This window comes from Nylanderia fulva, unplaced genomic scaffold, assembly GCF_048542155.1.
Source record: "Nylanderia fulva isolate GAGA-0341 unplaced genomic scaffold, ASM4854215v1 Scaffold11, whole genome shotgun sequence".
Classification (NCBI taxonomy): domain Eukaryota; kingdom Metazoa; phylum Arthropoda; class Insecta; order Hymenoptera; family Formicidae; genus Nylanderia; species Nylanderia fulva.
In genome coordinates, this window is record NW_028189302.1 from 2,587,467 (window position 1) to 2,603,387 (window position 15,921).

The 15,921-nt window shown below is 30.2% G+C and overlaps 3 protein-coding genes across 4 annotated transcripts in view; 1 reads left to right on the forward strand and 2 right to left on the reverse strand.

The window, feature by feature from the left end:
* The window catches only part of rhea (Talin_middle and talin-RS domain-containing protein rhea), a 69,946-nt gene extending 64,755 nt beyond the window's left edge, over nucleotides 1–5,191 (reverse strand). The window contains exon 1 of the mRNA XM_029318655.2: nucleotides 4,438–5,191. The gene's annotated coding sequence lies outside the window, so the exon portion shown is untranslated. The remainder of the gene's footprint in view (nucleotides 1–4,437) is intronic.
* A 1,789-nt stretch (nucleotides 5,192–6,980) lies between these two features.
* Nucleotides 6,981–15,921, forward strand: part of LOC146724949 (uncharacterized) — a 124,047-nt gene continuing 115,106 nt past the window's right edge. Inside the window, exons 1-3 of the mRNA XM_085487910.1 lie at nucleotides 6,981–6,991; nucleotides 7,435–7,516; nucleotides 7,745–7,773. Of these exons, the coding sequence (XP_085344036.1) occupies nucleotides 6,981–6,991; nucleotides 7,435–7,516; nucleotides 7,745–7,773 (122 nt within the window). The remainder of the gene's footprint in view (nucleotides 6,992–7,434; nucleotides 7,517–7,744; nucleotides 7,774–15,921) is intronic.
* On the reverse strand, nucleotides 13,407–15,286 carry RpL6 (ribosomal protein L6). Of its 2 annotated transcripts, none has more exons than XM_029318617.2 (4): nucleotides 15,211–15,286; nucleotides 14,423–14,623; nucleotides 13,937–14,210; nucleotides 13,407–13,809 (listed from the first exon to the last, which is right to left on the reverse strand). In XM_029318617.2, the coding sequence occupies exons 2-4, from the start codon at nucleotides 14,621–14,623 to the stop codon at nucleotides 13,463–13,465; spliced, it is 822 nt and encodes a 273-aa protein (XP_029174450.1). In that variant the 5' UTR covers nucleotides 15,211–15,286; the 3' UTR covers nucleotides 13,407–13,462. The 2 variants fall into 2 exon arrangements, with proteins under 2 accessions (XP_029174450.1, XP_029174451.1); XM_029318618.2 differs by lacking the exon at nucleotides 15,211–15,286 and adding an exon at nucleotides 15,115–15,204.

The following is a 15,921-nucleotide window of genomic DNA, read 5'->3' on the forward strand; positions in this document are numbered from 1 at the left end:
TGGCCGCGCGATGCATTAGTCCTGGTAGAATGATCATGGATATATGTGCGACGAAACCGAAGGGATGCAAACTATACCGGGTGCGGACTTAAGTAATGAACACGTCGCACAAGGGGGACGCGAATATTAAATTACAAAACGCCTGCATGCACTTGTGCATCCGTTGTCGACGCATTTGCAACGGAGACTCTCGGTCTCGTTCGCTTACAATTTCTAGCGAGGACGACAAAAATAGATAAAACATGTAAAATAAGCGGCTTTTACGAAGTTGCTTTTATATATGTATATAAATTAAATATAAAAGAATATATTAAAATAAAATATATGTTAGAAAAATAATGTAATTCAAGAAATATGTAATTAAATTCGAGAGATATGTAATTTTAAAAATTAAATCTTAGAAGTTCAAAATTATTATTTCAAAATAGAATATAAAAAATTGATAAAATATCAATATATTATACCTATAATTTAAAAAATCTATAAAAAAATATGTGATGAGCAATTTTACTTTATTATCAGCTGTAACAATTCGCTGCTGACATATTATCGTAAATGATAAAAGTTTTATGGGAGAATAAGAAATAATTAAATAATTACCAAATAATTAAAAATTCAACTACATTAAATACAATACCAACAAATACTTTAAACAGATCGATTAATATAATAATGAATTAATTATGTAATTTATATACAGGGTGTCCAGCAGACTGCTCAATGAAAAAGATTCCCTGACTTTTTCCAGATTTTGCAAGACCATAGAAATTAATTTTTTTCCTGACTTTTTAGTATTATTTTTTCCAAATACATAATTTGTATATATCTATATGATAAATCAATTAAATGTTAAATCATAAAATCCTTCAGATATTTTTATCAGCAATGAAAAGATTCGGAAGTTAAAAAAACAAAAATTTAAATCAATTATACAATCTACATTATGTACGATATAAGACGATAATCGAAACAAACATATCACTATATAAACTATTTAAATAATTACCTTTTTTATTTATATTATATCAAATTTCAAATTATTGAGACAAATAAATAGAATAATGTAAAAAAATCCAGATAAATAATCAAATTTCCTGACTTTTTTCCCTAACAATTCCAGATTTATAAAATTCCCTGACATTGCCCGGCTTTCCAGATTTCCTTAACTAAATTTGATAATACACTTCTTCTTCAACGATATATAAAGCAACTGAATTAAAATGTCATTACACAAAGGGGTGACATTCTCGGTTAAATAAGCCGCGAGTTCTCGAGAGCTCGACGACGGTCATAGTTGCATATATACAAATGACGGAAATTCTATCACACCATTGCCTCGCATTTTCACGAGACCCGCGTCCAATTTGTACAATATATGGCTTTCGGGATTCACCCTCTAGATTTGCTAGCCGCGCGCACCCCATAAATATCTCGAGAAACCACATAAACTGACCATCGTGAGTGCTCGCGATGCATTCGCGTTCTTTCGCCAGCTACCCTCCCGCTGAGAGATCTATACGCGTCAAGCCTAGACAAAAGTTACTTAACCCCCGAAATAGAGATAGGCGAGCGATGCAGGATACGCCCAACCGAGGGTCCATCGTGGCTAAAATACACAGACTACCCCTGATGTCGTCCTGGACCAAAGAATTCGCCGTACACGTCAGATTACAGCTTAAGTGGCTCGATATTCTTTCCTTAAGTGGTGACTTAATTTTGCTGCTTTCCCGCACCGCTTATTTAACTTCTGTGCGTTAGTATATGTTGAATTGCAGAAGATGAATATTAATTTCGATATCTCCCAAAAACCACTGAGGTTTGCATCGTTGAAATGCAATGGTTTAAATTTTTCAAAAAAACTTGTGTAGTATAATAAACAAGATTTACTTGCATGATTAGATCTGAGATTCCGCAAAAACATAATGAAACAAGTGACACTAATGTTTCTCGGAATAACTATGCGAGTAAATCTTGTCTATTATGGACTGCACAAGTTTTTTTGAAAAATTTAAATCGTTGCATTCCAACGATGCAAACTTCAGTGTCATCAAAAACCTCTATTTGTGATAATATTATTATCTATCGCGTGCGAATTATTATATTATTATATTGTAATAATTCATTTATTCAGAGAAAAGTTATTTTCAATATAAGTCTCTTAAATTGACATTTTCTATTTCTCATAATCAAGCGTTGCATTTTATCAGAGGTAATATGATGTCTATTGATAATATTATGTTATTCCAGATGCTTGTAAATTTCTACATCTGTTTTATACGTTTATTTCAATGATCTTCTCTTATAGTGCAGTTTAAAAAATTAGAATATTCCTTGTGTGATTTGTATAATATATCGATCTAATTTATTTTAAAATATTGATTCAAAAAATATTAATAAATTTGAAGCTTTGTGAACCTGGCATCCTACTTTGAAAAATTAATTTCTAATACAAAAAATTATAGCATTTTGTTTGTAGCTATTTGTAGTAAAATAATTTCGTTTTTAATTTTATCTACTAAAAAATTTTAAAAAAATGTCTTTAATGATCAGCACCTGACATAAAAATATTTAAAATCCACTCGCAAAGTCCTTTTTAGAATCGTTTGTAGTTTGCATCAATTTAAATTTTGATTGTAATTACTACTTATTGTTAGCTGTAAATTGACTCATCTAATCTGTATTTTATCTTTTATAGAAATTTCTTGGATTTCAATTTTTTATTCAAAATATATATAAAGAAAGAATACATTCTTTAAAATGATTATTCTTATAAGTAAATAAAAAAGTATTATTTTATTTTAAACTCGACAAATTTGTATATTTATTGTAATATCTTTTAAAATATATTTATCTAGTTTCTATGATTTCAGTATATCGATTTTAAAGACCAAGTTCTCTAGATCTAAAGTCCGCTTAAAAAAGTTGAAAACAATATTATGAAGATTACTATGCAATCTGATAGAAAACAATTTCTATATGTGTGTAATGTATAAATATTCATTAAAACTCTTAATTATAGAAATAAGAGCTCAAAAACACTAAAGAGAACATCAATTTCAAGGTGTATGTCATAAGTTTTTATAGCTTCATGTATTAAATATAAAAGCTCCTTAAGTTTTATAAAAACTATATGATTTCTGAAATATTTAAACTTTACATAGCTTTTACATAACTTTACATTATAATTATATACGCAAATTACAACAAAATCCCTATAATATCGTTAGTTACCTAATTTTGTTTGTAAAATCGTAAGAAGAATTATGCGGAAACGGATCGCCCCTGCAGTCATCGACGAGAAACAATTAATAATAATTAAATTCGAATTCAGCATCTCTCCACGAGGGAGATCCCCTCTCAGTCGAGCAAAAACATCGTTGATCTATGCCCTCGCTCGCGTAAGATTATAAATGTCATCATCTGCGCATAGGTCTTTTTTCACGTAATATATATTTCCCTTTGTTCTCTCTCTTTCGACAAACCTTGAGAGTTTATTACGCGGCTTCCTTTTTTCGCGGGGATTGGGGATTATTCAAGCTCTTTGTTCTTGCAATTTGGAGCAAAGTTGTTCAATAATCTCTGAGAAAATTCGCGACGTCATTGCGACATAGCCGATTCATCGCGCATTATTATGCATAGAAGCACGAAGGAAGAATTTTGCATGTCAAGGAAATCCTAAGAAAAGCGTGACGTCGAAAAACATCAATTATATATTCGGAGAAGTCGAGGGAGAAGTCATCATCGAAAATACATTTACAAGAATTCGTTGATAGAATAAATTTATAAAAAATCAACGAAAAAAAAGAGAGAGAGAGAGACATTCTCTTAATATAATAAATGTATTATTAAATAATCGTTGATAATTCAACATATATGTGTGTGTGCGTGTGAAGTGTTGGCATTTAATTTTGTGAAAAATCATAAAAAATTCTTAATTTGAGTTTCCACAAAAATAAGACGCCAATTTCACACACATCAACTTACAGACATGTTAATTAAAATATAATTTTTTTAAATAGTTTATTTTCAGTAGAAATTGCTATAAGTAAACTCAGTGTTAGAAAATAAGGCAACTCCAATAATAAACTTCCAGTTTAGAATTATAATCGATTAAAAATTCAAGTATTTTTACAAATAAATATGGAGAAAAATAAATAAATATATTTATCAATATTAATTTTGAATAACTTTCAATTAATAATTTTATTTGAAGGTAAATTATAATATGTCAAGTGATTGTACGAGCAGCGGAGAATGAAAGGAAGGGGGATCTGCAAAGATATTCACGAAAAGTCTTTCAATAAGTACCTGAAAAGCGACTGCAACGTGCTATATCGAATTTATTCCTACACGAAAAATTCGATCGATACTAATATAGGCGCAATATTTTTCTATCATTTTATCAAAATAAATAATGAAATACATAATTCGACTGACTTTTCGATGATTCTCCGGATTCCTCGCCGGCAAAATCTATTTTTTCCTGTAGAAAATTATCCTCTGCATCCAGGAACTGTCCTCGTAGAAATTTCGAAACACTGCACTCGCGTTACTTTTTTTCGTTCGCGACGAGTGGCGACGTCCGGGTTTTAATTATCACATTTTCGGTAAAAGAGACTCGCGAGAGCTTATTCGCGCACGAAGCTCCATTTTCGCGTCGCCACTTTCTTCAAGAGCCACCTATCGGGGGGCCTCATTAAACGTCGATAGCTAATTCCCTCGCGACGCACTAGGGGTCGCTGATATTCCAAAATTGGCCACTGCACTTTATTATATATTTTATATCTCACTTATTCCAGATTTGGGCACTTCACTATATATTTTATATCTCACTTATTCCAGAAATTGGGCACTTCACTATTTGTAGCTTACCGAATATATTCGGTGACGAAGAAATCGCGAAAATTCCGGACTCCGATTTTCGCGAGAGAGCAACGTACGATATTGAGAAATTGAGAAAATTAATAGCAGCATGGCGGCCCGTCCATGTCGACCTTGGCGATTTTTACGAAGATTACGATGAGCCTATTTCGTCGCGGAACGATGCCCCGACACGATGACACGAAAGTATGACCGGAAACGCGTAGATGACCGCTTAGAGTACGCTCGACAACGGCGAAAATCTCGGAAAATTCGCGTCGAAAGTGCGGCCTGTACTTCGACCCGTCCAACAATGGATCCCGTCCCGGCACAAACTTCAGCCTGAAGTTGCGTGAGGTGACGCGATCTATCAGAGAAACATCAACGCGCGAGAAACGTCAACGCGCGAGAAACGTCAACGCGGCCGAAATCGATTTCGCGCGTAGATCGCGATTACGATGTCTGTGCGTGCGACGCGATCTGATTTATACGCTAATTAACACGTAACGACGTTAATTACTTTTCACGACCGTTGACCACGAACGATGGAAAGTTCACCAAAGGGCAGCACTCTTGATTATGTTTAGAAATTATAATTATCTAGGTCGAAGCGCTCGACTGACCAATCAGGGCAAAGAGATTCCCGGTCTCCGATTGGTCGAAGCGGAGCTCGATCGGCCAATCAGAGGCCGAGGATCTCGTCGTCCTGATCAAGGTTGAATAGGTGTAATACGTGAAGTATTATGCAATTTGACATAACGTATTATACTATATATTACACGTAGTAAGTTTTTGACACGTATTAATTTATGTATAAAACTTACTGATAGTGCTACATAAGCCAATAATTATTGCAGCTGATGCAGGTGCATCTTTGATTAATAGTTGATTTTGACATTATTAAAATTGTATTTAAAAAGAACAATAAATTATTTATGAATCATGGTGAGCGACCGCAACATATTGTTATAAAGGAAATTTTAAAATAATTAAGTATGCTGACAAGTATGCTGAACAGTGTGCAAACATGTTATGCATACTTTGTAATGCAATTAGAACAGCATAAAATTACGAATTATTTTAATAAATTTTAATTATTCATTAAGATGTCATATTGTTAACCTATATTTGTATATTTTATAAAATAGCAATACGTTTCACTATATACTATAAACGCACAACTGCAATTATATTTTTGACAAAATAAACAGCATATTTTCGTCATTTTTACAGCATTAAAAGATTCTTTTACTTGTTGATAATACTCATGTCATATGAGGACGCATCCTTTAATGTTTATGCAAGCATTTTCAATTTGAAAATTCTGTCATTATGCAGGTAATCTGCTGAAATATGTCTATCCTAAATTATTTTTTTACAACGAAAAAATGGTTTTATATATAATTTATGTCAAAATATTAAATGTGATGAGATAAGTTCATTCGGAAAACGCTGATAAATACGCTCAAAGCGCTAAAATGATGATTCTTGAACTTACCTCATGCATGTATAATCTTTTTTTTATATATAATACGTGTATTATGTATGTCATATAGAAAATTGTACTCTGACAACCGAATTACCCAACCCTGGTCCTGATTGGTCGAGCGCTTCACCCTAGACAAATATTAGATATTTGCGAACCCAATCTAAAATGTTGCTGACATCTGATGTACTTTCTAGTGCACTTTAATTGTTCATGATTAATGTTTATCGCCGGCCAGCGAAAGTGAATATATACGAGGGTGAATATACATATCTTTACGTCGTTAATTACCGTATAATTACTTGATCACGTCGCATGTACTGACTTCACGATCGCGTCGCAGTATTATTTTGACATACCATGATCGCGATCGAATATATTTTTCGATCTAAATATTTTTATTTCGCGCGTTCTTCGCGTGACGTCACAGCTCCGACTCGAGCCCCCGAAGGTCGCGGCCAAAATTTACGCGAATAATTATCGGGCGATTTCGACGCAAAAATTTTGCGAGTTTCTTCGCGTTGTCGAGCGTACTCTAAGCGGCCGCGTACGCGTTTCCGGTCGTACTTCCGCGTCATCGTGTCGGAGCATCGTCCCGCGACGAATTAGGCTCGTGATTTACGTGAAAATAGCGATGAAGGTCAAGTACGACAATAGTCGCGCCGCCATATTTTGTTTATTACATTTCTCAGTATCGAAAACGGAGCATCGGTTCTATTCGCGCGCGAATAAGCTCCCGCGATTTTCGCGTTTTATCGAAACGCGTCGAATAAATGTGTGATAATTAAAACCGGGCGCCGCCGCGAATCGTGAACTAATAAAATAAGTGTCGCGAGTGCAAGTGCAATTGCTTCTTCTGAGAGGAGGAGGAGGCCCGGGGTGGCATCGAGCAACAGTGGAAAAACTACGTGGTAACAAATTTATTTATTATTAATTTTACCGTTATTTATTTATTTATTATGTTCCTTATATTTAAGTTTACATGTTCATATTTGCATGATGATTTTTCTGTGCATTATTTTTTATAATATATAATATTCTACATACATTTACATATATATAACATTTGCTTGATTTATTTTAAAAAGAAACAATAAGGAGGAACAGAGGAAAAAGAGAGGAAGGAAGGAGACCCGAATTTATATCGGGCAACGGCGGAGCAACTATACGGTAAATGATTAATTTATTGTTTTATTAATTGCTACTAAATTGTTTATTTATTATTCTTTTTTTAAGCTTAATTTAATATTTTCAACTATTAATATAATGTAATGTTTTTAATTAAATATATATCTATTTAATAAATCAAATGAAATATTCAATGTAAATAATGATGTTATTTTTTGAAATATGAATTATTGTAAATTTCACTAATTTTTATGTATTTATATTTTACAGATTACAACTCCGCTGCTGCGCATCATACCGTGAGTCTCAGCAATTTTTGCCTAAATTTTAGGTAATAATTCTGTGGAGAAATCGTATATGAAAGAGATATGTATCGCAAGCAATATGAGATTGCAACTCTTGAAGAAAAATGAAGATATAGTGATATATATCGTCAATGCGAGACGATTCATTTTTTATTTAGCACACACTCTTGCACAATTATTTTAGGCTTATTATAATTTTCAACAACTTAATCCTATATTTCCTTAATTTATTAAAATTACAATTGATATATAATTTATCTTCAAATAAAATTATTTGTTAAAAGCTATACAAATTTAATATTGATGAATATATCTATTAATTTTTTCATATTTTTTTGCAAAAATACTTCAATTTTTAATTGGTTATAATTCTAAAACTATTGAAATATCCTCACTTTCTCAAACTGAAGTGTCTTAAAATATTTTCGAGATATTTCTTCTTCCAAAAGAAAAACAATACGAGTTTACTTATAGCGATTCTTACATGAAAAAAAAAATTATATTTTAATTAGTATCTGTGTAAGGTGTGTGAAACATTCTCATAGAATATTTAATTCTAATTCATGTATATGATATTGAATATTATAAAATTGCTTCTCTCTCTCTCAGTTTATAAATTGAAGGATACTATTGAATGAACACAATTATATCACACATATCCATCGCTATTTTACATATCATTACACTTAATAATTTCTTGCTCTCATTTATAAAAATCATACCAGTTCCACATGAATGAAATGACTTGTCTCTCGCGGCGGGGGTCGTCACAAAGAAGGGCGACACAATAATTCGATGAAGGGCAACGAACCCCGTCGAGCGTGTCTGACTTTCAATCGGGCCGAGGGCTTTTAATCAATCGAATCGATACGTATACGATACATATACTCAAAACGTGGCGATTCGATCAAGCAAATCGCTCGTGGAATTACGCTCTCGTCCGTACTATGTCTCGTGCCCCCTAAATCATATCGTGCGCCCCCATTATATAAATCACGCGTAACCGGGATACGCGGGTGTATATCCCAAAGAATCTATTAGGGGATAATCGCGGACCCCATCTTCACGAATACGAAATATATTTTGATATGTCACACTAAAGTGTGCGCGCGATACGCACTATCCACGATTGAATGCATTATGTGCTTGCGCGATAGTTTGATAAACGTGAGAGAATTCAAATAAGATCTTTTATGAAGTATCTGCATATCTTTTCAAGATTGTAATTGTTGAGGATGTTTAGTTTTTCTCTGAGATTTTATGCATAAATCTCTAATCGAGAAATGTATAACTAATTACACTGATAAACGAATTTTTAACTTGACCATTATTGATTACTTGATTATTATTTCAATTATTATATGCATATTTATATTTTTTCGCTAAAATATTTTATATCTAATAAATCCTATGCTCAATTCTACGAAAAATTTTTATAATTTTTTTTAGTGTACATATAAGAATTGTTAAAAAATTTTGCGCATAAGATTTACTAGATATTTTAGCGAAAATGTAAATATGTATAATAAGTATAATTGAAATAATAATTTATATTCATAAATAGCAAATCGTATATCATCTCTGTAATAATATTTTATCTTAATTAGTACATATTTGTTAAATAATAACTTCTATTAATTATAAAATTTGCCTAAAAATATCGTATCTAAGTGTGTATGATTTAATTTTGAAATAACGCATCAAAATAATGATACGATATTTGTTCAAACGTGGAAAAATGCACATCTGCACTTTGCGATCGTTTAAAAAAGATCGTATCTTTTTTCATGAACAATAGAAGTGTTTGCATAGGTTTCTTTTTTGTACTCCAACATCGAAAGGAACTTTGCGTTGTTAGTTTCACGAGGGGAGGATACGATTGACGCTTGTTTGCATAGTGAAGTGCCGCTAATTTTTCTGTAAACTGTTATTTCAAGGGAAACATCCCACTTCTACCCTTGCCTCGTAAATCCATTTTGTTACAATGACAGCCATCATCGTACGCAAACATATACTCTAGCCTCTCTCATCAAAAGTTACAACGAATTTATATTAGTATGACATTTTGTACAGGATATGATTGAAAGAAAGAACGTAATATTATTATATATAACGATATTTCAGAGAATGACTGATATTGAAATTATATATTATATATATAATATTATGTTATATATATATAATACATTATATTCATTACATATAATAAATATAATAATCTATATCGTTATATATAATAAATTATATATTCTTATATGTGTATAACGAGATATTTTAGGGAATAACTCATACTCACTTGAAGTTTATTTATTCTAATTTCGATCTTGAAACTTTCTCAAGTTCCTCCGTACATTTTACGATCAAATATTTTTTAAAAGCACAATTTCTATGCGGTCTCAATTTTGAAGACAGTACAATATTTAACTGCTCTTAAGATCTCTCTTTTGTAGAAGTCAAATAAAAGATTTCGCCGAGTATTTTTCAAAGACGCAATTCTTGCACCAGCGACAGAAGTAATAACACCTACGAACAGGGTAATTCAAGCGATCTCTTAGTCGATCGTCTCGAGAAATCGCGTCCATTAATTCGCGGACGCATCGAGGCGTCCTGGGCAATTTTAATAACTCACCACAACCATCCGTATAACGCGGCGGATCGTTTTACGTTGGCCATAAAACACTTTACAACTCCCGGCCAATAAAAAAAAGCTTTCAACAATTCCACCCCCGGGATCAATAACGGGTAAAATCCGATTGGACTGTGTCTCGGCCAATCGGGCTTGGATGCGAGAATCGAGGGATGAATTTCGCGGATTCTGCGCCACCGAGACCATGATCCTATTGGTCTCGTCTTGGCCAAGGGGGTTGTAACGTTTTTCAATCCCCGGACGAAATCTTGCAGATATGGATGCTCCGAGTTTGGGAGGGATGAAACTTTGCAAAAAAAGGGTGACTTTTATTCTCTTTTTGTCGATATATTGCTGAGACGTACACAATGGAATTTTCTTCGACGTAGAAAATATATATATATACATATGTATATTTCGGGTCACGTATTTCGCTTTAATTGATATATAGATTAACAAAAAAACCGCTTCACGAGAAAATGATATCGCGCAAAAACGTTGTTCAATGGTGCATTTCAAATTCGCATTCGCATAAATCTCCATCAGAGAATACATATAAGAAAATGGGAACATGGTCGCGCAACATTTGCGCGAAATAAAGATGATATCGGAAGAGTAAAAGAAGAGAAAGATAAACATCGTCTTTTTCATCTTAAATGGAATCTAGAAATGTTTCTTAGAAATAACTACTCAACTGGGTTGAATTCATGTTACTTTCATAACTATTTTATCCGTAGCAAAAAATAGAGAAAATGTCTTAAATAAATGACACATAACTCATGTGGGTTTATAAATATTTATGAAGAACTCATAAATTTTATTGTTTGATATATATTTATCTCGTGAATTTTTTGTTATAGCAAATATGAACGAGATAAATGAAATAATAAAGTCTTGGTATATTATTTTAAAAGATATAACGCGACGATTTCCCCGATAGGAATAACACACTGATATTAAATTGAGATATTTAGCTTATTTTCCATTTTTTTTAATGCAATTATTAAAAACAGAACAAATTTGAATTTATAGTTAATTTTTTAATTATTTGAAATTATCTGAACTATATTTAAATCGTCCAAAAAAATCGAATAATAAAGCATGGAACAAAATATATGTATATTGCAAAATAATTCTAAATTGAAATATATTAATAAATAAATTATTTAATACTATACCTACTTCTTATATATTATTCGGATTATAGTAAAACTGTAAGATATATTTTTTTTAACTATATTATTTTTTAGAGAATTTTTAAAAAATTTTAACCATTAGTAGCATTAAACAATTTTTTTTTTAATTTTTAATGAATCATAAAAACAACACATATGTATATAACAAAAAATATTTTTTATAACAGATATTAATTATTTCTATTACTAGATATATTTATAATTATCATTGAGATTGTCAATAATGTATTCGATCATGCGATTCATGCAATTTGATTGTTTTACTACTGTGCGTTTTCATTCCGAATTATATTTAACATTAAATCGTCGAAAAAATGAACGCGATAAAGAACATTGAACGAAATATATTTGCAACTCTAATTAACTTTAAATAAATAATTATATTGTTCTGTGAAAGATCACAAAATCTTAACTTTAATTTGTAATTTAAATTTATTTTACTTTGATATTTACTCTATTAATAAATAAATATATTACGCGAAAAATGCATTTCAAGATCTATCTTCTCGATAGATGTAGTTACATATTAATTGTAAAAATTAATAATTTTATCATTTTATTCTGAGAAATAGTTTTCTCATATAAATCACGATTGCGTGTAGAAACACATTTTTCGCATAATATATCCATTTAATCGACTAAGAATTGAACATAATTCGATATAAATACAAATTAAAAATTAAGGTTTCGTAACTTTAAAAACAATAATTATTTCTTTAATTTTAATTAGTCACAAATATATATTTCGTTCGATACGTTATCACGTTCAACTTTTTGTTAATTTAAATATATATTTCGAATTAAGAATGCGCAGTAAAAATGTTTTTATTATTGGGAGATGTACATATAAAGTTATACGTATTAATTGTAAAAAGATTTTTTCTATATACGCAATCACAATTGAAAACTATATTTCCTATGATAAAATTATTAATGAGTTAACTTTCACAAATAATGTGCATATATATATATATATATTGCGATGATAGATAACGAAATGCGTTTTTCCATATAATATATTTATTTAATTAAGCAAGAATCAAAGTGATATAAATACACAAATTAAAAATTAAACGGCTCTTGTTGCCCGTCTTATGCGTTAAATTTATATTTAAAAATTAAAGTTTTGTAGCAATCTTTAGGACTAAGGAATAATTATTTCTTTAGGCTTAATTAAAATCACAAATATGTATATATATTTCGTTCGATGCTTGAGGTCTGTCATAATTTTTTTACTACAATATAAAATTAGCTATATACGAGAGTTTACTACATAATCCAGGAGAAATAAAATTAATAGTAAATCGTAAATTTAATTTTTTTAATTATGAATATTATGTATTAATTTGTGAACATTATGTAATTTTTTCTAGAGATAAAAATTGTGAAAAATCTTTCACTTTTTTGAGTTATCTTGATATAATAAATTTATATAAAAAATCATATTTATAATTTATAACAAATTTCAAGAGCTAGATATCTTTTTATAATTTTATATACTTCATATTCTAATGTACATGTATATGTAATATTTAATTTCTTTAAATGTTTTCTATATTACATAACATTAAATTATACATTAATATTTCTGAGATCTGATTATAATAGATTTAGAAAGATAAAAATATTACTATCTTAATAAAATTTTTTTGCTTTATCTGAGATATAATCTTAAGTTTTAACCGAACTGTTTTTGAAACAAAGTTTTAAGATGCAACGCATATAATAATCTTCACGACTCAATAGTAAAAAAAATTATGACACAGGATATTAAATACTAAAGTAAAACAAAGTAACAAAAGACATAAGAATTTGAGATTTTATCTTTATTTCTTTTATTTGAAAAGTTCAGTGCCATGAATTAAAATTTCATTCGGTGTGGATACTGACTGCTTCTCAAACCAAACATTGCTGACAAATAAGTAAACAGCAATTTTTTATCTTGATGCTTCTTGATGGTATCAATCACTAGTTTGTCAACTATTTTCTGATCAGCTTTTCTTTGATCGCTTGGTTTATACTCCTCCTTTTTCTTACTAAAGATATCACCCTCCTCTTTCTTGGCACGCTTGTCCCGTTTTCTCTTGAAGTAATCATCATTTATGCGCTTAGGCAATTGAACGCCAGAGAAATCCAACTTCGTGGAGGTGGCAATCACGTAATTCTGGCTAACTCTTCGCAAGGGACAGGCATTGATCAGGAATGGTCCTATTTGTTAACAATTAAGAATTATAATTAAGTTTGCGACAATACTTTTTGTTTAACAAATTGAATCATCGAATATTGAACAGATCAAATATTATCGAATGTTTTAAGATTGGGTAATTTAACATACCTGTAACCAAAAGTAAACCACTCTTCAATTGTTTCAAGAAGACAACTCTCTTTCCTTTGTGAGGTCCAGCTAACAGAATGCATACTGTGCCAGGTGTCAGGGAAGGTCGTAGATAACGGCTATGTTCATGGAAACATTTCTTAGAATGATGTACAGTGACTGGATCAGCAGTAGGGTAGCTTGCACGTCTCTTTTTTAGAAGCACGATACGTTTTTCTCCATTCTTATCACCACCAATCTTCTTTTCAATAGTCAATGGTGTTGACGGCTTGGGCTGTAACGAATAGAATAGATTTATCAGTACATACAATTGGATTTAATAATTTAGAATTAGATTAAAATCTTTAATCAAATTTTTATATTGATATAAATGATTTTCTATAAATTACCATTTTATTACTTTAACAAATAAATTCAAAAAATATTTAACAGTATTTTTTTTCTTTTAAATTAATAATAAAATAGTAATACATGACAAACATGTACCTTCTTTGGAGTCTTCTTCCCCAGAAATTTATAGATAGCCTTCTTGTGGTACATACGTGTACGACTGAATCTATAAACACCATTTCCTAAATCATAATTTCTTGGGTTTCCCCTCGAAGGTTTTCCCTTGCTCTTTGCATCTTTTTTAGCCGCAGCAGGTGCAGCTTTTTTCTCCGGAGTTTGCGCTTTTGTATCTGCCATCTATAAACATTTTTTTTTAATTTAATCAATAAAAATTTTTTTTTTAATTAAACAATATTTATAACACAAAATGAACATATAGATCAGATATATATTACACTTGCAAAATACATAATAACAAGTTTATTGAATACAAAAATAAGAATAACTATAAATGATATCTAATAAAATTGATTGACAAATGTAAAAAACGAGACAGTAGCAATATTGCTACTAGAAAGTCTAATCACAGATAGCAACATTAAGATTTGGAGGTTATATCAGATTGCTCTCCTCACATTGCAAATATAAAAATATATAAAAGTAAAATAGGCACAATTTATTAGAAACTAATATCTGTATAAAATAATTTCTCCAAATCCGAAAAATATAAAAATTATATGTTTAATCCTTGGATTGTCGAAACCATACACATATGATATTTAGGATAAAAATAAAATTAGCGTTTGATATCGCGAAAATATAAAGTCGTTCTAGTAAATCAAACTCACAGCACACGATAATTGTACACAAAATTCAATTAATTTTTGGTATAACAATCGGATTTCTTCGATTACGTGAAATTGTTTATCACACCGAAATCTTACCGTAAAGCAGGCAGCAGCGTGAAAGATCGGTGGTGAAGATCGTCTTCCAGACGGAGCCACGTGTTATTCCACATAAGCGTTATCTATCGGAAGGAATACAAATCACAGGAACGCGCTCATTTTGAATTGAGAAATAATAAAAATAAATTAAAAAAAATAAGAATAAAAATTAATAGATCTCGTTTCTTTTAAAATTTTTCGTAAAATATATGCATATAATACAAAGAGTTCTCATCTCTATTATAACTTACAGTTATTAATGTTACAATAAATTAAAAAAAAAAATGATAGAACAACTTTTTATATAGATAATTTCCAGAGAATGCAGTTGAATTTATCTAAACTAAATCTTCCTCTATTTTAGAATATTTTATTTTGGATAAAATTGAAATAATTATAGTAAATTTATTTTAATTACAAAAATAATTTAAATTCTAAGACTTTACTATAATTATATAGAAAGATTCCATTACAATTCTTAACTTATTACACTCTCTATAATAGTAGTTACAAAGAACAGAACAAATATAATAATTACAATTAGTTATAACTTTTCAGTTACAGTAAAATATTGAATATCTACACGCAAAAGAGTAGAAATATTTTAATATATATTATATATATATATGTATATATATATATATATATATATATATATATATATATAATATATTAAAATATTTCTATTCTATATATATTCACATAATATTT